Consider the following 26,995-nt stretch of genomic DNA (forward strand, 5'->3'; position numbering starts at 1 on the left):
ACGTTCTCCTGGCACAACTGGAAAGAGGTGACACAGCGACAAAGCAGAAGAGCCCCGATATCCGCGCCTTGCAGCAGTCTGGGCGCCTGCGCAGTGTGCTCCTAGGGCTCCCAGGGGGCGCTGTCGCGCGCCGAGTCATCGATCGCGAGTTCCCGAGCGGCCTGGCTCCACGCAGGCCACCAGCAGCTTGCTCGCGGGGTGGGCTCCAGGGGGCGCACTCAAGAGAGGGGGTGGGGCACTCAAGTTCCAGAGACCGGCCTGGCGGGGCCTTCACGCCGTTACATCTCAGCATCCGCATAGCTCCGGCAGTCGCCGCTCCGGGGCTGCCGCCGCTTGAGACGGGAGCTAACCGGCCGCGCCGTCGTCACCGTCGCCGCCTCGGGGTCCCGGCCCCTGGGCCCTCCTGTGGCCGCCATGAAGCTGCGGGTCCGGCTGCAGAAGCGGACCTGGCCGCTGGAGATTCCCCAAGCGGAGCCAACGCTGGGGCAGCTGCGCGCGCACCTGAGGCAGGCCCTGCTGCCCACCTGGGGGTACAGGTACGCGAGAGGTGGGGGCGCGCGCGGCGGGTCGGGGAGGAGCGCCGGGTGGCGCGGGCACGCCCCGAGCTGTCACGTGAGGCCGGGCGGCGAGCTGGGCGTCGCGGGGCCAGCGGTCCTGCACTGTGACGCGCAGGCCGGGCGGCTAGCGGGCGCCGGGGCTGCAGCGTGCGGGGTCCCGGCTCCCAGAGGTCATGGCCCGGCGTCTCGGGGGCTCCGATCCCCTCCAGGGTGAGCCTTCGCTTCCGTGTTTGCAGTAAACGAACCTAGGGATAGGCTAGGATGCAAAATTCTCACGTCCTTTGAAATGTAAGGTTGGAAATTATGGGTTTGGCTTGGGTTAAACCTTTCGAGGCTCTCAGGGGTTTAAGTTCACCATCTCCAGCTGTCGGAGTATTTCAGTGAAAAAGTTTGGAGAGTACTAGAAGGAGTTAGAAACCTGCCCTCCATCCGAGGCCACCTGTAACCTGGTACCGCTGCTTTCAGGCTGCAGTCACCTTAAGACTCCGTTCAGTGTTTACGTGCCAGGCGCCGCTGTGGGCACTTTGACTTCCCAGCTGCAGTTTTACAAAGTGCAGTGTGTCGGTCTGTTTCAAATAATAATATTTTCCTGGGCAAGATGTTGCTTTTTTGTTTTTTTTGGATAAAAACTATGGAAAACGTTGGCCTTATGATGACCCTGGAGAGCTTGCAGTTTGGGGGCAGTGACATTGAGAAGTAATGGATCAAATTCTGTTATTTATGGGGCTGCAGATGAGGCTGCTTTGTTTCCAAAAGGGTATCCTGGGGACAGTAATCTGGGAGTAGAGGGACAAACGTAAAGGTGGTCCTCTTCAAATACTGAGCTACCGAATTGGAATTTGAGTGTGCTGAGAAAAAATAAAAAAGATGTTCTTTGGGGCTTTTTAGATGAATTCTTCAAAAGAAAACCTTTCTGTTAATTAAATGGTTCCTTTCATAAGACTTTTATAAACTTACATTTTATTTTTAGGGAATTCAGTAAAATGAGGCCGTATTATGAACGCCTCATCCTTTCATTTTTCAGGTTAAGACAATACTGCATTCAAAGTAAGCCTTTTTTTCTCCAAATTAAAAACATAAATACAGAAAATGAGGCATTGACATAACTCCTTTTAGGCATTATATTAATTGACATCCTGTTGTTTTTTTCTTGTTGTTAAACCTAAGTGTTTTGTATGCTGGCATCACTACCCCACCACAAATTGTCAAAATTAACTTCTCTTTTTATTTTCATATATATGTATATATATTTTATTATTTTTTAATTAGGTGGGACACTCTGGAAAGGATGTGAAACGCAATATGATGCTTGTTTACCCAAGAGCCCAAGTTAGTTTTGCTTTCAGGTTTGTTTTTACAGTCGAGGCTGGTTAACTGGAAGGAATGTTAAACTTCAGCTTGTGAAAGTAAATTCATTCTTCTGAAAGTATGTTCATTTTATAATAAATGGGCAGTTTAAAAATGTGTCCATATGATATTATTACTTTTAAAGTGTCCTTGCTGAGCAAGTGGATCTGGGATTGTCATAAAATAATTCTCAAAGGCCTGGAGTTTCTAGGGTGGCAGTTCCTGATGAAAATATTATTTTTTTTTCACAGTTTCAGAAAACAGAATCAATAACGACTCTCCTGGAAAACCATATGTTACTCTAGAAATAGCTCTTCCCTTTTTCTAAAGGGGAGGCCGACATTTTATTAAGCAGACAATTCTTTACCTTTTTTACAAATCGATATTTGAACAGACATTGTGCTAGATACCATTAAAAAAAACAACTTTGTGCTGTGACAAATGATCCATAAAAACATAGTTCATTTGACGTGTTTTTCCTTTTTTCTGCTAAAAATGGGATGTTGTTTTTCTGGGTAGTTGGCAGATTTTCAACATTTATCAACATATTTGAAAACAGAGTCATAGCTACTTATTTTCTAATAAGCAGGAGTAGTTCTTAAAGCTTCAGTAATTTCTCTACCAAAGACACTTTAATTGGTAAGAAAAAATGTATTTATATGTGCAAGAAAAAACATAAATGAATTATGGGGAGCACTTTTGAAAATGTAGCATTTTAAGAACAAATAACCAGAACATGATTTTCAAAGGACTTCATCCTTTGTTAACCTCTCAAAAAGTTAATGAAGTTAACATTGCTGAGTGTAAATGTCTTATAAAATGTTCTGCAGTGGTTTGTTAATTATTCCTCACCACTATGTAATGAAATGATGATGGTTCTCTCAAGGTCAGATAATCTGCCATGCAGAAAGGATGGGAGTTCCTTGCTTCAGACTAATTTGAGCTCTTAGCTTGTTTAGCACTGGGTTTTTGGATTTGTGTTGTGTTTCACATAAAAGACATTATAACTGGTGCTCAGTAAGAAGGTTGAACTTATCAGTAGGAGGGATGAATTTATACTCAGTCATCTACATGCACTCATCTGACTTTTTGTGGTTATGAATATTTGTTTAGGACATGGGTCTAGTATTTTGGAATCATAACCTAACTGTCCTGGAAGGATATTGTTAATTAGCCCTGATTTCAGCCTCATCTTGATCTCACCATCTAATGTTTATTGGTTGCATCCATTCCACAAATACTTGTATTTGCCAAGTGCTGGAGATACAGTTTTGAACTAGACACCCATCTCATGAAACTTACATCCTAGTCGTAGGGGTGGGGAAGAGAGCAGATAAGCAAATAAATATGATATTTTCAAATAGCAATGTTGTAATAAAAATAAAACAGATGAATGAAATAGAGTGATGGAGGCAGGTGGAAGGCATCTCTGAAGAGGTGACATTTGGGTTGAGACCTGGATGATGAGAAAGACTCAAGTCATTTGAAGAACTGGAAGAGCAGAAGCAGAGGCCCAAAGGCTGCAGTGAGGTTGATCTGTTTTAAGGAATGAGTCGAATGGAGAACAGCTAGTAAGAGGATGGGTGAGGTAGGAGAAGTGGGTCAGATGTTGGGCTTTGGAGGGCATGTTAAGGATTCTATTCCAAGGTCAAATAGAAGCCATTGGAGAATTCTCAGCAGAGGAATGATGTAATATGATTTATATTTTAAAGAGGCTATATTTCATTGAATCCCAGTTGCTGTCAATCCTGAGATGCACATTCTTATGTCACACTAAGTGAAAAAATGCTGTCCATTAAGCTGTGATATGTCATCGATTGTAAGAAGCATCCTGTTTCAAAGATGACAAAGTATAAAAAAGTGTGTATCTTAGAATTGATGAAAACATGGATTAATGATAGAGAATTACTGATCCTATCCCCGAGGCTAGAATCTATAACCTAAGCATTTGGTGATAAGAATAAATAATTTTGATACTTTTTCCAAGCTTTGGCTTTGCTCTTATCTTCGTTTTGTTTTCATTAGTTCTGCTGGGGATCATACCATGTACCTTATATATGTTTCAAATGTATTATTGTGGGTAATGGTAATAGGTAGCCTTACTATCCTTATCCGTCTTTCTTGGCAGTTCTGATACCCGGTTTGCAATTACATTGAACAACGAGGATGCCCTCACTGGCGATGAAGAGACCTTGGCTTCATATGGGATTGTTTCTGGGGACTTGATATGTTTGATTCTTGAAGATGCCATTGCAGCACCTAACTTACCTTCATCCACAGATTCAGAGCATTCCTCACTCCAGAATAATGACCAACCCTCTTTGGCCGCCAGCTCCAGTCAGTCCAGCATACAGGATGAACAACTGCGTGATTCATTCCAAGGACAGGCAGCCCAATCTGATGTCTGGAATGATGGAAGTATGGTGGGTATTAAAATCAAGACAAGAAATAGAGTAGTTGATAAATCATACTGAATAGCTCAATTGAATTCTGTACCAGTCAGGATAATTATCATCAGTAGACTGCAGATTATAATCTTATAGAAAATTTATTTTTATTTTAAATACTTTATTTTTATTGAAGTATAGTTGGTTTACAATATTATATTAGTTTCAGGTGTACAATGTAGTGATTCAATTTTTTAATAGATTGTACTCCATTTAAAGTTATTACAAAATAATGGCTATACTTCCCTGTGCTCTACAATACATCCTTGTTGCTTATTTATTTTATACACAGTAGTTCATATCTGTTAATTCCATATCCCTATCTTGCCCCTTCCCCACTGATAACCACTAGTTTGTTGCCTATATCTGTGAGTCTGTTTCTGTTTTGTTGTATGCATTCGTTTTATTTTTTAGATTCTACCTATAAGTGATAACATAGAGTATTTGTGTTTCTCTCTCTGACTTATTTCACGAAGCATCCTACCTTCTAGGTCCATCTATGTTGTTGCAAATGGCAGAATTTAATTCTTTTTTTATGGCCAAGTAATATTCCTGTGTGTGTGTATTTTAAGTTTTTAAAATTAAAAAAATTGTCACCTCAGAATCTAGATGCTGATGTAAATTTGAAAATATGTGCACTGATGTTTTCTTCCCAAACCAGCTCCTCCTCTGTCAGTGGCAGTACTGTTTTCCTGAGCTTAAAACTGTGGAATGATTTTTGACTCCTTATATCCAGCCCCTTAACAAGCCCTGCCTGTTTTTCCTTTCCATTCCAGGCTTCCAGTGTGTGTTCTTCAGTCTGCTTTCTGGGTTCATCTTCTTCTTCCACATTTTTTTAAAATAAATTTATTTTATTGATTTATTTTTGGCTGCATTGGGTCTCCGTTGCTGCGTGCGGGCTTTCTCTAGTTGCCGCGAGCAGGGACTACTCTTCGTTGCGGTGCACGTGCTTCTCACTGTGGTGGCTTCTCTTGTTGTGGAGCACGGGCTCTAGGCACGTGGGCTTCAGTAGTTGTGGCTCGCGGGCTCTAGAACGCAGGCTCAGTAGTTGCAGCGCATGGGCTTAGTTGCTCCATGGCATGTGGGATCTTCCCAGACCAGGGCTCGAAGGCGTGTCCCCTGCATTGGCAGGAGGTTTCTTAACCACTGCGCCACCAGGGAAGCCCCTTCCTGCACATTTTTGATTATGTTGTTCCCCTGCTCTTAGGTAACTCTGTGTCATAGGTACACCTGGGCTCATAATTTTTGAACTGAAAAAGTCCAGATATCTCTAGTTCAACCCTCTCATGTCGCAGACGAGGAAAGTGTTGTCTGTCCTCCTGTACCTAGTTTTTAAGGCTTTCTGAGCAGTTGCCCAACAACCTTTGGGGGCTAGTTTCTGTTCCTCCCTCCTGTCAACTGACATCTGCAGTCAGACTGGACCCCTCCTCCTCCTCCTCATGGTCCCTCTCGCAGCAAGCACCTGCGCACATGCGCACCTGCACATGCTCACACCTGCATGCGCGCGCGCGCGCGCGCACACACACACACACACACACACACACACACACACACACACACACAGCCTAGGGACTGCTTCGCTCTCTGCTGTTGCTGCTCGCCCGGCGTGTAACCCCCTCCCTGTCCTCTCCTGTCCGCATCTCTACCCACCTTCCAAGGCCCTGCCAACGGCAGCCCAGTAGTTTTCTTCAGTTCCTTTGTATTGATCATCTTTATTGCCTTGTAAACACCTCATTATTTACTATTCTGCCTTTTAATTTCTTGTATGGCACAAATGATCACTTTATTACTTAATATTTTAATACCAGTACATATGCCATCTTAATTGTTTTGTGTGTGTGTACATTCATCATGTCAACTTAATTTTTTTTTGCAGTCTTTAAATATTTATAAGTATTCATTGTGCCTATATGTGATCAAGTATAGACAGATATTAAAAAATACTTTTTAGCTGATTGGTAAATTATAAAAATCATCTATGTCTAGATTTTTAGTAATAGTATCCAGAGAGAGTTAAGTTAAAAAAGCTTTTATAAAGCTCAAAGTATTTTTATGAATTTTCTTTTCAGAAATTATTATGTATCTCTGAGCTTCTGTCTCATAGAAGTAATCTAGAGAATGAGTAAGAATATTTAGTCAGATATTTAAATTACATTTCTGAATCTTTTTTGATGATAGACTCATTCAGAGATTCTGGTAGAAGGATCCATTCCCTTTACTTTTCTTATGATGGTTACTAGTTTCCTTTTGGAAAATTTTGAGACATTAGTATTGCCTCATGTTAGTAATTTCAATTCTAAAAGCGTGCTGTTTTGTATTCTACGACTTGTATAGGGTGACTGTAAAATCTTAGTGGGGACATAGATGATTTTTATAATTTACCAATCAGCTAAAAAGTATCAGACCCTAATGTTAGGGTCCTGTTCCATACTTGTTCCACTCATTTGTGAATGACATATGACAAATGATCTGTTTAGAGAGGTGGTGCTAAACATTTTTTTCTCATCTCCACATGCATGAAGAATATGATAAGTACTTATATCATATCAGGATGGCTCAGAGAATGTCAGTGGTTCTCATGGAGTGAGAGTAGAGTTTGATAAGCTCACCAGGGGATTCTGATATCTTCCTCCCATGTCATTATCAGTCTGGGGTAACCTTTTAAAATATTTTTCCCACATATATTCTCTCCCATACAACTGTCAGTAAGTAGTAAATGGCCAAAAGTTAGGTATAAGAAGCAAAGAGCATATATACAGGCATACCTCATTTTATTGCACTTAGTTTTAATGTGCTTTGCAGATACTGTATTTTTTACAAACTGAAGGTTTGTGGCAACCCAGCGTTGAGCAAGTCTATTGGTGCCATTTTTCCAATAGCATTTGCTCACTTCTGTCTCTGTGTCACATTTTGGTAATTCTCATAATAGTTCAACATTTTTTGTTATTATATTTGTTATGATCTGTGATCAGTGATCTTTGATGTTACTATTGCAAAAAGGTTACGACTCCCTGAGGGCTCACGTGATGGTTAGCATTTTTTAGCAAAAAAGTATTTTTAAATTAAGGTATGTACATTGTTTAGACATAATGCTATTGCATACTTAATAACTACAGTATAGTGTAAACATAACTTTTATATGCATTGAGAAACCAAAAAAGTTGTGTGACCTGCTTTATTGTGATATATTCACTTTATTGCAGTGGTCTGGAACCCAACCTGCGATATCTCCAGGTATGCCTGTAATTCATAATTTAGTTAGGTGTTAAGTGGCTTTAATAAGTAGTTTCTCCTTTCTCAGAAATATGATGGAGCGTCGTTTTTAGGTAATATGGATTGTCATCAACCTCTAGGTTTTAACAAATGAATTTGGATCTTTTCCATAAGCCATCAGGGCTCAGGTCCTCAGGGATTTTGAAAGAAACAACCTCTTGTTCCCTTACATTCTTCCACCGTTTCACTCATATTATATAATTTTAATTTCCTCTGTTCCTTTCCTAATGGAAATACGAACTTAAAAGAAACATGTGCTTTGCATTAAGAGTTGAGCACATATCTAGGAAATAGTCTTTCTGAGCAAAATTAATATAGGTAACTCAGTCTTACTGAAGCAGTGTATTGTGTCTAAAAGCCCTGAAATGTGAGTCTGGAGAACTTTGTTTATTTCAAATTTTTATTAGCTGGTAACCTTGATTATGTTATTTAATCTGAATCAAAATTACAGTACGTATAAAAAGGGGATGTCATCTGTCTTACCTATTTTACAGAATTTTTGTGTGGTGTAAATTAGAAAACAAATCAAAAACATGAAATTGTAAGAATTGTAAGATATTATCCTTCAGCATTTGTTCAACAAGCATTTACTGAGTACCTACTGTGTGCCAGGTATTGTACGGGTGTTACAAAAATGGGTGACATGTAGTCTTTTCCTTTCTAAGCTTGTGGTCATGGCAGGATATAGACATGTAATCAGAAAGTTGCAATACGTGTGATAAAGTGCAATAATCAAGGCCTTTGCAAGGCAGAGAGGTAGTCCATAACCTGAAGAGGTGGGGAATACCAGAATGGGGAGGAAGGGACTGTGGCATGTGAACTTGATACAGAGTCGGGGATCAGGTGATGAAGGGCCCTGAATGCTAAGGAGTTTAGGAGTTTGGACTTCATTTTGTAAGCCTGTATTTCTCAGCATGGCCTCTATGAAAAACCTGTGAGATTATAAGTAAGTGTTATGGGGATACTGAGTGTTAAGGAAGGAGGATAGTGTTTCTTGGTTAAATGTTATACACACTTTCTGTTATTATTGGACTTCTCAGAGCTTTACAATGCCAAAGTGTATTTTGTGAATATGGAGGATGAGGTTCGGTGGCTATGTCATGTAGCATTTCCATACTTATTTGATTGTGGACCTCTTTTTTCCTAAGAACACTTAGGGTCACATTCCAAGGCACAATTTAGGGCAGTGCTGCTGTCTGCATAGGGGAAGTACTGGCAAGTTTAAGCTGGGACATGGGACATAATTGGGTTCTCAATTGTCAAAGAACTCTGGCAGCAGTGGGTGGAATGTATTGGAAGACAAGAAAGAGGAGTGAAGGCATACTTGGGGAGGCTGTTGCTGGAGGTTAGGAGATAAATGAGTCTGAAGTACCACTGGAGTAGGAAGGGGCAGATTTTGGAGATATTTAGGAGATAGAGTCAGTGGACCTTTGACAGCTAATCATATTGGGGGTGGCGCTTAATAAGGTCGAGGGGGAAGTCTAGGATGATTTCCAGGTGTTTGGCATATCAGCCAGAATTAATGGAGATAAGGAATTCAGGATGGAGGAGCAGATTGCAGGGTCATTTGTTGAGGAGGGCTTGCTGAAAATGTGTACCATTTCTGAACCTCTGAGTGCTAATCTCAGTTCACTTTGAATACAAAATTTACTGTGAAAAGATGAAAGTCTGTTTAAAGAATTCGTTGTTTTTGTTATCCTTTTCAGTCAGGGCCTAGTCACAATTTTGAAGCTGAGTCAATTCCAGATGTCGTGGATGCGGAAGAGGGCACAGGTTTCTTTCCCTCAGAACCAATGCTCTGCAGCGAATCGGTGGAAGGGCAAGTGCCACATTCATTAGAGACCCTGTATCAGTCAGCTGACTGTTCTAACCCCAGCGACGCCCTGATAGTATCCATACATCTTCTCATGTTGGAGTCGGGTTACATACCTCAGGTAAGACTACAGAGAGCAAAAGTTTCCCATTAGAAAAGGGGTGGTGTTCTAGATTTCTTTATTAAGTGTGTTTGGGTATTAATGTAAAGTGTCGAACACAGCGATGAGCATACAGTAGGCAGTCAGTAAATGTTCCCTTCCCTCTTTTCCTTCTTTTTTTCTCCTTTATTTCCTTGTCAGCTTTTAGTTAGTATTATAGAATTGATGGCAACTTTGGGCTAAAAAAACCCCAAAGTTTATATGTGATCATATGTAGGTAAAATGTTGTGAGTGCGTGTGGATTGGGCATGACTAGATAGATGGCTCACCAGGTTATTTTTTGTTAGTGGTTCTGTGAATTGCCACTAACTTAGTAAGATTCAGTTAGGAAGAGGGATGTTGTTCTTACGCTGTAGTTGCTTACCTTCATCCATTCTTTCCTTATCCATTTGATAAATGTCTGCCAGTGTCAGGTGCAGTGCCTTGTCTCTGCTTTCAGCTTGCTTACAGTCCAAGAGTAGGAGAGAGAGACAAGTATACAGACCGTTATACTGTATTGGCTAAATTGTAGGAGAAACACATACATATATAGGATGCCAGAGATTCACAGAGGAGAACATTTAGAAGTTTTTCAAATTTTAATGTGCTTAAGAATACCTGGGGATCTTATTAAATGCAGATTCTGATTTAATAAATCTAGGGCGGAGCCTGAGATATTATGTGAGCATACTCTACACGATAGCAATGCTGCTGGTCTGTGGGCCACGTTATGAGTAACAAGTATATAGACTAATTCAGTGATCATCGAACACGTGCACCATGTCATGCCAGGAATTAGAATATAAAGATACTGGGACAGTCCTTATCCTCAAGGAGTCTGTAAGTGGGGGAGAGAAACAAAAAGGAAATTATAACATATTATAATACAATTAATAACATAATAGAAGTATATAACAATAGAAATAGGAACAGAATGTTAGAGGGTGAGAGAGTGGGAATGACAAAAAGGATTTGTTTTGAAAAAGGCTTCACAAAGGAAGTGGTATTTGAACTGGGATCTTGCATAATGATACGGCTTTGCTAGGCAGAGAAGCGAGACTTTGAAGTGAGAAATCAGTCTCTCTCTCTGATGTTATTTTATCTATTTGAACAGAAGTTTTGATGGCAGATAATATGTTGTAACTTTTTTTCTATCAAAGTTTTAAATATTAATAGAAATATTAATGATTTGATAAATTTTATTAAAGGGACTGTATGGAATGCTTATTTGTAGACAAGTTAGGGGCCTCTTGGGTTTTTAATCTTTTTGAGAGTAATACGGTTCTTCATGATTTGTTTCCCTTTCATTTCACTCCCCAGGGGACTGAAGCCAAAGCTGTATCCATGCCGGAGAACTGGAGGTCGGGGGGCGTGTATAAGCTGCAGTACACGCATCCTCTCTGCGAGGGTGGCTCTGCTGCTCTCACCTGTGTGCCTTTGGGAAACCTCATCGTCATAAATGGTAATTGGATGGCATGGTCATGCTTGTTAGTTTGTGAATCTTTACATGTTTCTCTCCAGAAATTTCATAGCCACTTTGGTGATGGGCTATCATGATGCAGTTAGGAGTCTTTCTCAACTTTGTTTAATCCCGAGCCCACTGATGACATGGGTCTGAAAGGTTACAGAATACAGGGCTGATGTTTATGCTAGCAGCCTTCACTCTAGAGGCAGCTATACTCTTTTGCTGTCTTAACTGTGTAATTTTTTTGCTCCAGGGGGAGTTGTGATACTAGGAGTAAAATGAGTCTATTACATATGAACTCCTTAAAGAATACTTTTTCTTTATGCCTGTGGATGGCTTTTTAATTTTTGTTTTACTAACCAAGGTCTTGAACTGAGAGACGGTGAAGGAGAGGTTGAGCTGGGATCATTTTTTATCTAGTTTGGCATCTCTGAATGCACAGAAGTACCCAAGGGCTCTGAGGCTTCAGTGTGTGTGTTTTGTCCCCCTCCTACCCACCCTCAAGTAAGTCCCTCTGAATAGAGTTTCTTTTTCTAGTTCTCCTCTTTCATACTAAGAATTTCACTGGCTAGCAATACATTCTATTTTCGTATTTCGTTTTAGCTCAGATGCCATCCAGAGATCTATGCCAGCTACCAGGGGTCTCTGGAGTAGTCTCGTAATCACACATCCTGGAGATCCATTTGAGTGACTAGACTCTTTTGTTTTTGCTCTGGTTTGATTTTTGAGCTTCACCCTTTTAGCTTAGTAAGAGAGAATGATAAGATTGGAATGCCTGCATTTTTTATTTTTCATTACGGCTCATCTTTTATACAGCAGAGACAGTTGCCTTGACATGTCTTAGCTCTGGTTTGCAACATGTTCTGCAGCTGCTAGTTTCTGCTGAGATGGGAGCAGGGAGGTGGCTTGGTAGAGCCACTGTCGCTACTTGAACCTTGAGCAGCAACACGTGTGCCTGTTTCATTTAGTGAGGTCCCTTGTAAGGTTTTGTTGGGAAAAGCTTTTTCTGCTAAAGTCTATTTGAAAGCCACTAACCTACACTGTGATCTTTGAACTAAAAGATGGTTTTAGGTCCCCTTTATGTAATTTCTTCTATTTCTTTTTAATCACTAGATTCTTTGAAGTGTTATTTAAAAGTCTCACGTTTTCAGCTTTAGTGGTGTTTCACATTTGTAGGACGTGACTGATGGCACTAGGACCTAGCAGTGTCTCTTCAACAGTTCATCACAGTTAGCAAATGTAACTTCTGGCTGGGCATTCTTATACAAAGAGGGCCAACAGTATCTAATCATACTGCTACATCACGTCATCACTTGCAAGGTTGCAGCTATCAAATAGTAAATGTGAGGTTGTAATTTTTGCCTCAATTTCTTATAAATCACTTTAACGACACGTGTATATTAACCTTTATTTACTAGTCTTAAGATACTTAACATAGAGAATAGCTACTAAATGTCTTAGTTTCTGATGCTTTGTTCCTTTAATAATTCTTGGCAAATCATCTACTTGTGGATGTAAGTGGCAGACAGTCATTCCAGAACCATTCCAGGCCTGGTTCTTTGAAAAGGAGCAGTATGTCCTTAAATCTTTGCTTCACCTGAGACATCCTGCTCAGTGCACATGTGCACGAGCACATCACTGGCTCTTTCGTGGAACGAGATGAAGTGCGCCTTTGCACGTAGGATTAAAAATGAACCCTCTGGTGATGTCGAGAATATTGATCCTCTGAGTTTAGAGAGAGATGATACTGTGAAAACTAGCAGGATTCTTTTAATAAATAAGAGAAGACTCACTGCCAAGGGTTAAATAAAAACTAAATGGAGTTTTTAGTGACCTCATTAGAAATAATGATTGTATTGTGTTTAACTGTCTCCTATTAACCTTGTTGCATATCTTTCAATTATTAATAAGCTGCTGTTGGTAAGATGTAGTGGGTTTCATATAAAGGTGCTTATTGTAGTTTTTAAAAGTGTTTTAGAGTGATTTTACTTAATGTGATGCAGGTTTGCACTTTGGACTTTGCTGTGAGGGAAGGAAATAAGCGTAGGGCAGTTTGTCTGTGTAACGTGTGTTTCCTATATATGGGGGCAAAGGGAACGCAAGTCCACACTAAAAAGTGGAGGCAGTTGATGAAATGGCAGAACTTTTTCATCATCTTTCTTTGGCTTATTTACAGCTACACTAAAAATCAACAATGAGATTAGAAGTGTGAAAAGACTGCAGCTGCTGCCAGAATCTTTTATTTGCAAAGAGGAATCAGGTAATATAACCATGATTGAACTTCTGGGGTGAAGCTTTGAGAGGTTCACTTTAAAAAAACAGAAAGGTAATGTTCAAAAGACTTAACAGTTTCTGGATGAGATTAAAGCAAATTTAAGACAATGTTGCAGAGTTTCGGTTTCTTTCCTGTTTCTCTTAGGGTCTTGGATACTGAATTATATTTATACATCACACACCATTGATGCTTCATAATGTCTTTCCTTTTTTTTTTTTTTAAATAAATTTATTTTATTTTTGGCTGCATTGGGTCTTTGTTGCTGCACAGGGGCTTTCTCTAGTTGTGGTGAGCGGGGGCTACTCTTCATTGTGTACAGGCTTCTCATTGCGGTGGCTTCTCTTGTTGCAGAGCACAGGCCTAGGCACGCAGGCTTCAGTAGTTGTGGCACGCAGGCTCAGTAGTAGTGGCACATGGGCTTAGTTGCTCTGTGACATGTAGGATCTTCCCAGACCAGGGCTCAAACCCGGGTCCCCTGCATTGGCAGGCGGATTCTTAACCATTGCGCCACCAGGGAAGTCCTGATGCTTCATAATTTCTAAATTACTGTTTGTGGATTTTTCTAGCATTGTATTTAACTAGTATGGAGAGGATCTGTGTTTTGTGGAAACCATACAATGCAACTTCATTATCGAAGATTATGGAAGGAAAAACTGCACTCAAAATGTTTGCTTAGGGGCTTCCCTGGTGGCGCAGTGGTTGAGAGTCTGCCTGCTGATGCAGGAGACACAGGTTCACTCCCCAGTCTGGGAAGATCCCACATGCCGCGGAGCGGCTGGCCCGTGAGCCATGGCCGCTGAGCCTGCGCGTCCGGAGCCTGTGCTCCACAACAGGAGCGGCCACAGCAGTGAGAGGCCCGCGTACCGCAAAAAAAAAAAAAAAAGTTTGCTTAAACTTATATAAATTTGGTTGCTATTTGATACAGATTGGAACTTTACCAAAAGTTTGCATTCTAGGCATGGTTTTGCTTATGTTCTATAAAAATTAATAGATGCAAAGAAGACGAGTTTTCTTTTTTCTTTCAGTTAAACCCAAAGTGTGAGAGGCAGGTAAGTAGTTGAAGGAGAAGAGATGAGGTGGAAGGGGAATTAACATCTTTTAGTACTTGTCTTTTGCTGGACATGGGCCTTTACAGATGTATTTTTCATTTTATCCTCATAGTAAATTTAGGCGGGTTTTAAAATCCACATGGGGAATGGTGTGGTATAGCAGGGAGACGGGACTTACAGCGGTGTCTTTTAAGGGAAGCTACCTAGATCTAGATCTTTGCTTTGAAGGTCTTGAGACTTATTCTTGTTAGTTCCCAGGGGAGATCAGGCCCTGAGAGACTAACATATATAAACTAAAGCTGATAAGAAAAGGAGACATCAGATACGTATTTATAATGGTCTCTGAACATTTAATGTCATACTAGGCCAGTGTTTCTCAACTATTTTTTCATTATCAATCCCCTAAGGAGAGTTTGTACACATTTTTCCCCCAAAATCATTCTCCCTCATGAAATTTTAATTTCATAGATATACTGTACACTTATTTGTATACTGTGGCCCTTTGGAGGGTCACAGACCAATGTAATAGCTGGGATTTTTGCCTGGTTGGGGGCAATATTGTTTTTGTTGAGAACGCATGAACTAGACTGATAAATCTGTAAAGATGGTCTTACCGCTAAGACCAGAAAAACTTGAAATTCCTTGGCTATAACACTTTATATTCATCTCTATACTATGGAGGACCTTGCTGTGGGGAGTAGAAATACTCTACATTCTACAGCAGTAGAGGTTGTTATGCCCATTTTCTAGATCAGGAAACAGGTCTAGAGGAGGTTAAATTACTTCAGGGTCACAGAGCTAATAAATGGTAGAATTTAGGATTGGAATAGATTTGACTCCTGAGACGGGTTTTTTAAGAACAATTTTTACAGGACTATAGCTCAGATGATCTGATTTCTGTTAAATAAGGAAAAAGGAAATGAAAAAGGAGGAGGAAAGTTAATACTGTTAGATTACAAGTTTTCAGATTATATTGAATATTTTCAATATGTAATTTTTATGTTGGGTAGGAATATGCTGCTCCATTTGACAAGTCATTTTAATCAATTTTTACTATGGCTTATAGTACCTAGGTACTGTTATTCTTTTATTTGTAAGTTCCTAATTACTTTTATAGTAAGGAAAAATGTGTTTAAAGATGATTCAGCTTTCAGAGTTACACATTGTATTACTTCCTCTTCGACCAGAGACTTTGGTTCATTTCTGTTTATGTAGGAATTGTGAAAACTAACTTACCACTTTGATTTGGTTTGGCGGAAGTAGAGAACACCATTTCAAGTTTTTCCATTTGATTGTGTGTTTTGATTTTTCATTTAAAAAATATTCTAGGGGAAAATGTAGCCAAGATATACAAAGATCTTCAGAAGCTCTCTCGCCTCTTCAAGGACCAGCTGGTGTATCCTCTTCTGGCTTTTACCCGACAAGGTGAGAAATGATAAATCATCACAGGTTGAATGGCTGGAAAGAATAGTAAGTTCACATATGTTTAAGGGTGACATAAACCTTCCCTCTTTTCTTCCCTCTTTTCTCGTCCTAGTGGAAATTCTCCTCTTTTAAGACTAAGCTCAAATGTTAATTCCTTAATTGCTCTTCACATCCTCTTTGTATCTCCACTGCATTTTATATGTATCTTTATTATAGCCCTTTATCCAGTGTATCATACTAATTTTTGACATGATTTCTCTCCACCTAAGGTTATGAATACCTTGAAAGCAGGAAATATGTCTTTTTCACTTTTGTATTCTCATGGCCTAGCACACGGTCAGGCCTATAGTAAGTGTTCAATAAATACATATATAAATAACGTATAGCCTGTAAATTTGGTCTACTTTTTTTTTTTAAACTATTTATTGGGACTCTGTGCTAGGTACTTTGGATATTTCACATGCATTCTTATTTAATGCTAACAGCTTTGAAGTAGATTTTACTCTCATTTTATAGATGGTGAAGCTAATTCAGTGAGGTTTATAATTCACTCAAAATCCTTGTGCTAATCAGCTTTCTCTTTGTGTTGTAGTAAAAAGTATTTTAAAACCTTAAGTGAACATTTATGTCTCACTTGCATATGTGCTCCGTGGGGCTTGGCTTTGGCCGAGGAGTGGTGAGTAGTCCTCATCCGGGGCTTGCTCTTCTTGTGGCACAGGCAAGAGAGGACCAGTGGCCTAACCATGTGTTGGTTTTTAAAGCTTTTGTTCACAAATGATATGCCACTTGCACTCACATTTCACTGGACAAAACAAGTGAAAATGGCCAAACCTGGACTGTGGGACGGGGAAGTATAACTATAGGGTAGAAAATGATAGGGTAGAATCATAATCTACCACATTCTTTTGGCTGGTAAATAATTTCAGGTTTATACAGATAGTTATGTGGCTTTTATCTGCTATTTGTATGTAGGAAAATGATATTTTAGGTCTCAAGTTGCATGGTGCCAAGGCTATTATAATCATAGTTTTCTTCTTTGGCTGGTGGTGAGGGAAAAGAATAATGTGAATTTTAAAACCCCTTACTGGACTTTGATTATCTTTGCTAGTTGAGAATGGTATCCCATATATTCAAAGGAGCTAATAATGAAAAAATAATTTTCATTTGACTTCGGAATATATTATTCTTTTCCTTTCTTGGTTTTGCTTTTGAATTTGTCTACCTCCCTTCTTTTTCAGCTAGATATCGAATAATAGTAATCTAACACTCGAGTGCTAATTACGTGCCAAACATTGTTGTGAGCACTCTGTATGTATTTACACATTTAATTCTCAACTCAGTGAGGTAGGTAGTATTACTAACCCATTTTACAGATGAGAAAATTGAGTTAGAGTTTAAATAACTTGTCCAAAGGCACACAGCTAATAAGTAGCAGCATTGGAAACCAATTGCACAAGCCAATTAATTATCCATTTTCTATAGTTGAATAGAGAATTTTTTGTTGTACTGAATATCACTTGAAACAAAGGAGGCCATTGGCTAGTATTTAGAAATTGTCATAGTTATTTATTTGATCTGTATTAAAAAGTAATTTGTTTCTCTACTAAAACATAAAGAGAATAAGGGGCTTGGATTTAGTAGTAGTTATAGAGTTAACCTGGGGACAAAAGTTTGTTACAGATAACTTAAGCTTGGATAATTGAGGATACCATCTAATTTATCATCTCTTTAGAAAGTTGGCAACTTCGGTTGAATATATGGGGAAACCGGATGTTCTTTACTCAGTGATACCTATCCTCTTTTTCCTTTTAGCACTGAACCTACCAGATGTGTTTGGGTTGGTAGTCCTCCCATTGGAGCTGAAACTGCGGATCTTCCGACTTTTGGATGTTCGTTCTGTCCTGTCTTTGTCTGCAGTTTGTCGTGACCTCTGTATTGCTTCGAATGACCAACTTCTGTGGAGGTGTTTATATCTGCGGGATTTTCGAGGTGATTTCCATGATAACATGTTAACAAGAAAAGGGTTCTTTGTTACTGAGGTCTTAATTACTCAGCTTGCCAGAAGTTTTAAGTTGTGGGCTTTTTTTTTTTTTTTAAGAGTAAGAAATAATCATAACATAGCCTTATTGTAAAGAGATTCTAAGCTTCATATACCTTTGCCTATGTCCTGAAAACTCTCCCCATTCATTTCTGTGTTCTCTGCAATACAAACAGTCCATTAGATCAAGTAGACTATTTCAGGATAGAAAATTGAAGTAAGACACGTTTAATGTTGGATGAATGAAACGTTTTTAAATCTCTGTTTTTTGTTTTTTCTTTGTAGATGGTACTGTCAGAGGTCGAGACACAGATTGGAAAGAAGTAGGTATTTTTAAATACCAAGGCTAATGTTCATAGCACAGAAATAACTCGTGAATTAATACATTAAGGGCATATTTTCCACTTTTTTATGATATAATGCAATGTTTAAATTAAATTTATTGCTAATTTTTAGTAAATGAAAATGTTTTCAACTTCTACCTTAGACTCAGTCCTTAGTGTCTTGTAATTACACAGGAAAAAGAATCTTTAACACAATGACTGTTTTCACCTTAATATATTCTTCCTTCTTCTGTTGTTAAAAAAATTGAGTTGTTTTTGTGCTGGAGTAATCTTGAGCTGTTCAGCTAGCTAGAATAGTAAATTATGAAGAGAATAAGTTATATTGTTTTATTTGCAGATACCACTGTAAAAAGACATTGATAGGACACAGAAACTTGGGATGAAGGACTAGAGAATAAAATTCAATGAAAGTCCTCAAATATGTACAAAATACATAGTACTGTTCTTTAGGAATATGTTCCATCCTCTAAAATAGCATCTTTTTTGTTATTTAAATTGAGGTCCATTAGGGACATAAGTTAGGTGAGAAATTGAACATAAGTGCTGGCCCCCCACCCCCTTCCCTGCCCAGTACCTTAACTTTTTATATTGTGTGGCATGACATTTTCAACAAATATTTAAATTTTCCACTTTCAAAAAAGGCTGACTTAAAATTGCATATCAGCTTGAGAGCTCTAGATTGCAGTCTTGAGAATACATGTCACTCAGTTATCCCTCCTTTGGATGTATTGTTACTCTAAATTGGCACAATTGCTCAGTTGCAGTGTGGTTAAAGAATAGAGTTCATTTGGCATTGTGTTCATATCTACTACCTTATTCATGCAGATAGAAACTGGTAAAAGTTCTCTTCTGTGCACTTTTTTTTTTTTTTTTGCCTGCCTTGATAGTATGGGAAAAGAAAAGGTATATAGTACAATGAAAGCAAATGAACTTTGGGGAAATATCCAACTCACTTACCATATCTTGTCCTTGTTTTTCTATAGCTGTACAAGAAGAGGCACAAACAAAGAAAAGAAGCTCAGAGAGGGCGGCATGTGATGTTCCTGCCGTCGTCACCCCACCCCATTCCATTCTACCCCAACCCCTTGCACCCCAGGCCTTTTCCTCCCAGTTCTCTCCTTCCTCCAGGAATTATTGGTGGTGAATATGATGAAAGACTAACCCTTCCTTATGTTGGGGATCCAATCAATTCACTCATCCCTGGGCCTGGGGAGACACCCGGACAGTTCCCTCCACTCAGACCACGTTTTGACCCAATCGGCCCTCTTCCAGGACCTAACCCCATCTTGCCAGGGCGAGGTGGCCCCAATGACAGATTTCCCTTAAGACCTAGCAGGGGTTGGCCAACTGACAGCCGGCTACCATTCATGTGACTGATTTATAATCTCATGCTGGAGCTTGTTTTGTTTTTTTAAACTACAGACATCATCTTGTTGGGGTGCTATCTCTAGTGTTTTCTGATTGTGGTGGTGAGAAGTGCACTCACAGAAGCCTTTTGGTAGATATATTTAAAGCTCCAGGGGTGGTATAGCCCAAAGGTTACTGCATGACAGGGTTGGCCTTGGGAATAGTTGGTTCCTGACATCCCCTCTCTGAATTACCCTCTAGAATGAAGGTTAGACATTGATAATGTTCTACACCAGAATAATAATAATAAAAAAAGTGTGAATCACACGGCAGTCTTGACTTTTATTAACGAAAGATATGTAATAAATATTCAGAACAGCTTTACAGCATGACTTGGGACATTTCAGAATGATCAGAGGACTTACTCGGTGTCATCAGATTGTTGCAGGAGATGATTATTATTTTTGTAGTGGCACTCTTTTCTTCACCTGAAATCGTTCACAGAAGCCTGGTTTGTGGAATGAATACAAGCAGAGCTAGTTTGGTTGAACTGGACATGGAGTGAGTGCTTTGGACACCTAGCTCAGTCCACCTCCTCCCTCTCTCAGCAGCTGCTCCTCAGGCTCTGTGCTGAAACAATCTGGGCTCTGAAGCAGCACTGTTTGGCCACCATTGGGTTGTTAGGGACTCGTTTCTGGCTTCTTCTGGAGTGGAGTTATAGCTTCTTTTTCCTTGTGTTTTGAGTGCTTGGAGCCTAATTTGTAATCTAAGTAGATGACATATTTTAACAACAAAGTTACACTGCTTTGAGTGCTGCTCAGGTACTTGTTCTGCAAAGAAATCCTCGTTATTTGAAGAACATTTTGCTTTTAAGACTTAAAATACACAGATTTCAAGTTTTATTTTTCCTACAACAAGAAAAAGGCCAAACACAAATGTCTTAGCACATAAACAACTACTGGAAACATGCTATAGTGACAGATTAAAATCTGAATCACAACACAGGAATAAAACACTGTTAGTATCTGCAGAAAATAGGAATATTGCCAATGTCTTCCTGCTTTTTAAAAAATCTGTTTTGCATATAAGGAAATGGCTTGGAATGCTGTGTGCTACAAGAATGTTTAGAGTTCTACACATGAATTCGTACACATGAATTTTTTTTCTTTGCTATACATATGTATTGTCTTTTTTCCTTCACAGTGTAGAAAATTCAGTCAATTAATACGATTTTCCAGAGGCCATGTCACCTTTAGTAGCTTAATGTATAGGTAAAGGATTAGGGCTGTTGACATTCTTTTTTCCTGTGGTATTTTGTAATATCTGAGCTATAGGACAGCCTTTAAAAAAGTGTCCACCAGAGGCCATATGGCTTTAATTGGGTCTGGGTTGAAAGAGTCACCCTGAAACTTCGATGGGTAAAAACATCCTGGTTCTCTAGTACACCTTTCTGTGGCCTTATAATGTTAGGTTGCGCTGTATGTGGGGTGTGTGTGTGTAGTGGAGATGGAAGGACATAGTGATGACCAGAAGCACCATATACTATAAAACAGTAGTTTTCAAAATGCATTCATTTTCGAGTGGTCCTTGAGAGGTTCGTGAGTGGTGTTGGTGTCCTGCAGATACAGGTGCTCCTTTCCGACCTCACCTCGGACTTACTATCCTACGTGACAGATCTCTCAGTTTAGGATACCAGTGGTGTGTCACACACCTAAATTTGTGGTCCTCCCAGTAGTTTATTCTGAATTCTTTAAACCACCATCGAAGCTTTTCTTCTTGACTAGCTTTATAGTCAGAAGCTCGTAAAATCTACATTCTTTTCATTAGACTGAGACTTGAGTTTTATGTGTTGCTGGTGTATGATGAGAATGAAGTCATTGTTTGGTCATAGCCTGTTCACTGCGTGACTTTCTGACACCACTTTGATGTATTGTGATAGAAGATAGTGTGGAGCAGGGGTCCCCAACCCCTGGGCCATGGACCGGTACCAGTCTGTGGCCTGTTAGGAACCGGGCTGCACAGCAGGAGGTGAGCGGCAGGTGAGAGAGCGAAGCTTCATCTATTTACAGCCGCTCCCCGTCGCTCACATTACCGCCTGAGCTCCACCTTGTCAGACCAGCGGCGGCATTCGATTTTCATAGGAGCATGGACCCTACCGTGAACAGCGCATGTGAGGGACCTAGGTTGCCCACTCCTTATGAGAATCTAATGCCTGATGATCTGAGGTGGAGCTGAGGTGGAGATGCTAGCGCTGGGGAGTGGCTGCAAATACAGATTATCATTAGCAGAGAGGTTTGACTGCACAGAGACCATAATAAATCAATTGCTTACAGCTCACATCAAAACCCTATCAGTGAGTGGCAAGTGAAAACAAGCTCAGGGCTCCCACTGATTCTGCATTATGGTGAGCTGTGTAACTATTTCATTATACATTACAATGTAATAATAATAAAGTGCACAATAAATGTAATGGCTTGAATCATCCTGAAACCATCCCCCCTCTCCCCTGGTCCGTGGAAAAATTGTCTTCCATGAAACCGGTCCCTGGCACTAAAATGGTTGGGGACTGCTGGTGTAGAATGCTGTGTAAGATGCACTCCACATCACTGGCTTGTAGCCTTAGTGATTTTCTCCCCCCCACCCCCAACCCCGGCCATTTATAAATGAGAGCTCTGGTTTGGCATAGCTGGAAATCAAATCATGGGAGGTATCCTCTCTTAACAATGTAAGATTTTGTGATTCCCTATGTACAAACAGTTGAAGTCTGTCCTCTCTCACTCTTGCTTGCCTCTCTCCAATTCCTGAGATCACTGTTTAGCTTAATATCTCTGTAATTCCTCCACTCTCCCTCTGCTCCCTATACCTGGGGCCCTGAGCCAAGGCTTGTCTTGCTCCTACCCTGGGCAGTAGCTGAGCCTCAGGGAGGGGCCAGGCAGGTCCCAGCTCTCCACTGTGCTGTGAGTGTGGTTAATCCTCCTTCGGATAGCCTCCAGTTGACTGTAGGAGATCAGATACGGGAAGTACTAGTTAGGTCATGTGACATAAGGGTTCATCTTAACTAACTTAATGGCTCTCTTGGGATTCCCCAATAGGTTATAGCACTTAAGTTTCTGCTATCCCATAGCAAAACAGGTAAAATGCTAATTGAGAGGCAAGGAGATGTCAACTGGCTTCTGCTCTAAACTCAACAAAAGACCACAGAGCAGATACTTAAAATATGGAGTTTGGAAATTGGAATTAAAGCAGGAGGACCAAGCAGAATAGACATAATGAAACGTATTTAGGATTTTAAAGAATTCTCTCTCTCTCTCTCTCTCTCTCTCTCTCTCTCACACACACACACACACACACACAATTGTAAGAAGAATGTTTAGTTTTACATTGGTTTTACCTTAAAGAAATAATACACTGAAATTTCAAAAAACTTTTCATCTTTTCCTCTTGGCCTGCCAGTTGAGGGTCATGAACACAGTCTAGAAGTCTCACCTCTTGGGGCTGCATATTTTGTCTGTGGAAACACAAGGGAGCCTCTGTGCCCTTTATGCATTGTGTTTGGTTAATGGACTGGTTTGACTTGTTTGTCACCCAACCTTGCAATTTGTCTCCAACCAAACCCAAAGTGCCCCCTTCTATTAGAGTGTAAATATTAGACTGAAATGGAATTTAATCCACGGCTGCTCTGGAGTCGAGGACAGCTTTTGACACTCAGGGGGGATAGTCAGCAACCAGCCTGCTTGTTCTCTTGGGTAAAGAAAACCATGCGATGCATGTGCAAGTGCTCTTAGGCTCTGAGCTATTCCTCCAGCATAATTAAGTTACTGCTTGTATCTGCGAGGCTGACTTAACTCGCTTACACTGGGACTCTAACTTGCATCCTTTCACAGATTCTAAACACACAAAACCAAATGAGCCACCAACTTGTTCTATGAAGTTGAATGAGGCACTGGGAGGGGCAGGGCTCTGAAAGAACACTGTGTGCCTGCAGGATGGCTCGAGCTGGGCTCTGCTGTGGCCTGCTGTGTGGTCTGGATGGGACCCCAGGGTCTTTGCTGGACAAGCCTTCGTATTGTCCTGGTCTACTCGCTGCACCTCCTGACTGATGCTGACAGTGGCACCTGGTCCCTTCAGCTCCCAGCCTCAGTGGCCCCGCAGTCAACTCACCTGTGTGGGCCACGCTCACCACGGGGGAGGTCTCAGCCTTCTGCTCTGCTTTCTCCCGTAGGTTAAAAAGCGGCCACAGATTCTCTTCAGCTTCTTACCAATCTCTCTGTTGGTTTGATTCTCTTCCTGGGCAAGTGATTTCCTCACATTGATACTGGTAGAAAAACAGCCTTTTTCTTTTCTCTTAACATTTTGTTTACATTTTGTTAATTTCATAGTTTTCTAGGAGGGCCAACCTAACACACATCCTGCACACCGCGTGCCGAACAAGGCGTGCGCTGCGCTGTGCCCACGTAGCTCGTTCACGAGATGCCGGCACTGGCTTGCTTTCCCCTCGAGCTCCTTCCACTGCAAATTCAGATGAGAACTTCCAGAAGGTAGTTGAAGTTCAGGCTCATGGGATTTGCTACTGTATTTGTTACCATGGGAATGAAGGCCTATAACCCCTGAAATTCTGGAATGGTAGAACTAACTGCTCCATCAGCAGGGACTGAACGGGGGGGCCAGTGTGGTAATGATGAAGAGGACCCAGAGGATTAATGCAAGAGAAAGGATACGCAGATTCCAGTATCCCTCGAAAGCTGATTTGACAATTAGATGACAGTACCCTTTTATCATGCTGTTAGGAGGACGATCTGGAAGAAGATATTTTCTCCGGCTGGTGGAGGTGTCTACTGAGGCTGCATTGGAAATTCTCTCTTCATTGTGCTACATGTCAGCACAACCAAATGGATCTTTGTCATGTTTCAGCCTCACCAAGTCACCTTGGACGGAAAATGCTAGTCTTTCTTTGGGCCAAGGTTGTGAAACAGAGCAAAAAATAACAAACACAACCTTTCAGACTCTCTACAGAGTGACTCCCTTCCCCCTTTCATTTTGTTCTTTCCCATTAAAAAATATCACAATTATTAAAGGTTAAATGCTTGGAGGGAACATGTGCTAGCCTATGTGAGAAAACAGTCCATTTTGGGGATCAACGGTCTCCAAAGGACCATTCTTGGTCTCTGTACTCATACACAGACTGATGGGAAAATTTATTGCCATGTGTTGGTTATAAACTTGTCTCATGTCATGGAATCTTCTGTGCATGGTTATAAAAACAAGGATGCCTGGCCTGAGAAATGAGTTTGATATTCTACTGGAATATCTGGGAAATATGGTTTGAATGTTGGGATGTTTTCAGGGACAAGGGACAGAATATGGGAAAGTGGGAAAAGTTAAGCCATGTAATCACGGTTTATGGAGCCACTAGCTGTGCTCACCCAAGGAGTGGGCCCTGGCTGTGACGCTTCCACACCGGTACTGTTTCTCACCTTCTCCACACAGCTCAGGGCAGGGCTGCTGGTCTAACTTCAACATGCATTCAAAATACTTAGGGAGATTGACAAAGATACAGGTTCTGGGCCTTATGACCAGAAATTCTGAATCCTTTGGTCTGAAATGAAGCTAGCTATGCACATTGGCCATGTCTCATGCTTTGAGAAACTTTGTCTAGCCTATCACCACTTTGTTGTGTATTTTGGGCTGTGTTTTATTACTGAGAATTGGGTGAGATAGTTTGATTTTTTCTTCCAATCTTAATTTCCAGTGTAGAAGAGTGACGGTCGCCTCACGTACTTCCTGTGTTCTCAATCTTCTAAAACACGTGGCTTTGTGGTGTTATGTCCTGCCCAATAGTTTTCTGCACTCTTTTATTCAGAATGCAGCGCCAGGCCAAGGACGCTTTCATTTTTACTTCCCTCTACCCCTTCCCTATGAACGGTGAGGGGAAGACGTGCCTCAAGCTGCAAAGTGGGCTGTGAGGGGATAGCATGGCTATGTTGGATTCTCCTCGGCTCTTTGGAGCCAGGAGGCTGGTCTGGCACCTACAATGTTTCTAGCACCAGGTGCTTGGAGATTTGGGACACCCCTGCACCCCATCTAATCATGACAGGAGCCTGATGTAGGAGAAAGCATTGGGAAGGGAGTCAGGGTTACATTTTCCAGCTCTGCAGTTAACTGGTTTAGTCAAATAAGTGTGGGTTAAACAAAGTTAAAGCTAATTTCTTTACTGCAGGAATTCCAAGAGCCTTTGATACGTACTATCAATCTCAGAAAAGAAACAAACAAAAAACAGTGTTTCCTAAACACGTTTGACCGGTGAACCCTTTTATAACTAACCTTCCAGTGCCTTGCTGTACACTGCCTGCAAAACGCCGAGCTAGAAGTTACTGTCACTGCACTTTCTGATCCTGTGTCATCCATCTGCTCGTTGTCTCTGGCTCCTTGTATGTCCTTGAGGAGAAAACAACATTCCTGGTAGGAGTTCAGAGACCAAATGGTGGTGTAACAAGGAATGGGTAGAGAGGCCCTAACCTAACTCCTTCCTTGGGAAGTGGAGGGCATATTCCCCCTCTGGGAACTAGTGATGATTCCTAAAAGAACCCATGGTCTGCTCTTGGCTGTCCAATTTAGGATAGCACTCTGGGCACGAGCGACATTGTAAAGCCTCCCCTCTGTTTCTGTTGTGTTCTGAAAGGCCCCACGGGCCACGCAGCCTCTGAATTCTTTCCATGGTCCTCAAGGTCCACTGGTGGTGGGTGTGATGGGGCTTCGCCTGTCTGGTCTGCAGGGCCATCTCTTGAGCTTGGATGGGACTTGCAAGGGTAGGTGGTAGGTTCCCCTGGCTGCGCTTTTGTCCTTTTGTTTGCAAAACACTGTCAAAAGTTTATTGCCTCCTACATTGCTGAGGTCTGACTTCAGCGTCTGCATTTGATGGAGGTGGGGCAAGGCTCAGAGGGGGCCCTTCCCAAAGGCAAGCAAAACACTAACAAGAAATGTCAAAACTAGCCACACACAGACATCTCACGTGGTTATCTGAGGCAGGGAAGCAAGCATCTGGGTAGGAAGGTTGACGAGATGCCTGTCTTTAAGGCCCGTTTTGAGGAACCTGGAGGCTCTCAAAGGCCCACCCCTCAGTCGGGCAATGCTGGAACGTCATGGCAAAGGAAAGTGGGAACACATGTAGACACTCAGTTCCTGGACCAAAGGCATTTGGAAAGTATATTCTCAGGCCCTCCATTCTGTTCCCGTCAGGAACCAAGGCTGAGATGGAGGATGGGGCAGGAGAGGGGGGAGTGTAACGGGGCACCCCCCTCCCGGCCTGGACAGGGTTAGTCAGAGAACAGGCTGGCGAAAGACTTCCTCAGGTTGCGGATGGTCTCGGCCTTGGCCTCGTCTTCACTTGGGGTCCCACGCTGGGAGGCGTCAGACGTGCTGAGGCTGTTAGTCAGGGACTGGGATTTGCTGAAACAGAAAGGCAAGGGGGTTGGGGGC

The 26,995-nt window shown here is 41.2% G+C and overlaps 2 protein-coding genes across 5 annotated transcripts in view; one reads left to right on the forward strand and one right to left on the reverse strand.

Annotated features, from left to right (window-relative positions):
• The first annotated feature begins 240 nt into the window (after positions 1-240).
• On the forward strand, positions 241-19,846 carry FBXO7 (F-box protein 7). 2 transcript variants are annotated; one of them, XM_067697870.1, is made up of 9 exons: positions 241-536; positions 4,033-4,327; positions 9,331-9,558; positions 10,897-11,038; positions 13,218-13,301; positions 15,695-15,790; positions 17,603-17,779; positions 18,114-18,151; positions 19,156-19,846. In XM_067697870.1, the coding sequence occupies exons 1-9, from the start codon at positions 415-417 to the stop codon at positions 19,543-19,545; spliced, it is 1,572 nt and encodes a 523-aa protein (XP_067553971.1). In that variant the 5' UTR covers positions 241-414; the 3' UTR covers positions 19,546-19,846. The 2 variants fall into 2 exon arrangements, with proteins under 2 accessions (XP_067553971.1, XP_067553972.1); XM_067697871.1 differs by lacking the exon at positions 241-536 and adding an exon at positions 617-767 and having other exon boundaries at positions 4,185-4,327.
• SYN3 (synapsin III) overlaps positions 17,776-26,995 on the reverse strand; it is a 458,022-nt gene continuing 448,802 nt past the window's right edge. For 2 of the 3 annotated variants that reach the window (XM_067697868.1, XM_067697869.1), the window contains exon 14: positions 19,844-26,965. In XM_067697868.1, the coding sequence (XP_067553969.1) occupies positions 26,833-26,965 (133 nt within the window). In that variant the 3' untranslated portion in view covers positions 19,844-26,832. Of the gene's footprint in view, positions 18,461-19,129; positions 19,156-19,843; positions 26,966-26,995 lie in introns of those variants that run through there. The other variant, XR_010932585.1, reaches the window with a different exon arrangement.

This window comes from Pseudorca crassidens, chromosome 11 (assembly GCF_039906515.1).
Source record: "Pseudorca crassidens isolate mPseCra1 chromosome 11, mPseCra1.hap1, whole genome shotgun sequence".
Taxonomy (NCBI): domain Eukaryota; kingdom Metazoa; phylum Chordata; class Mammalia; order Artiodactyla; family Delphinidae; genus Pseudorca; species Pseudorca crassidens.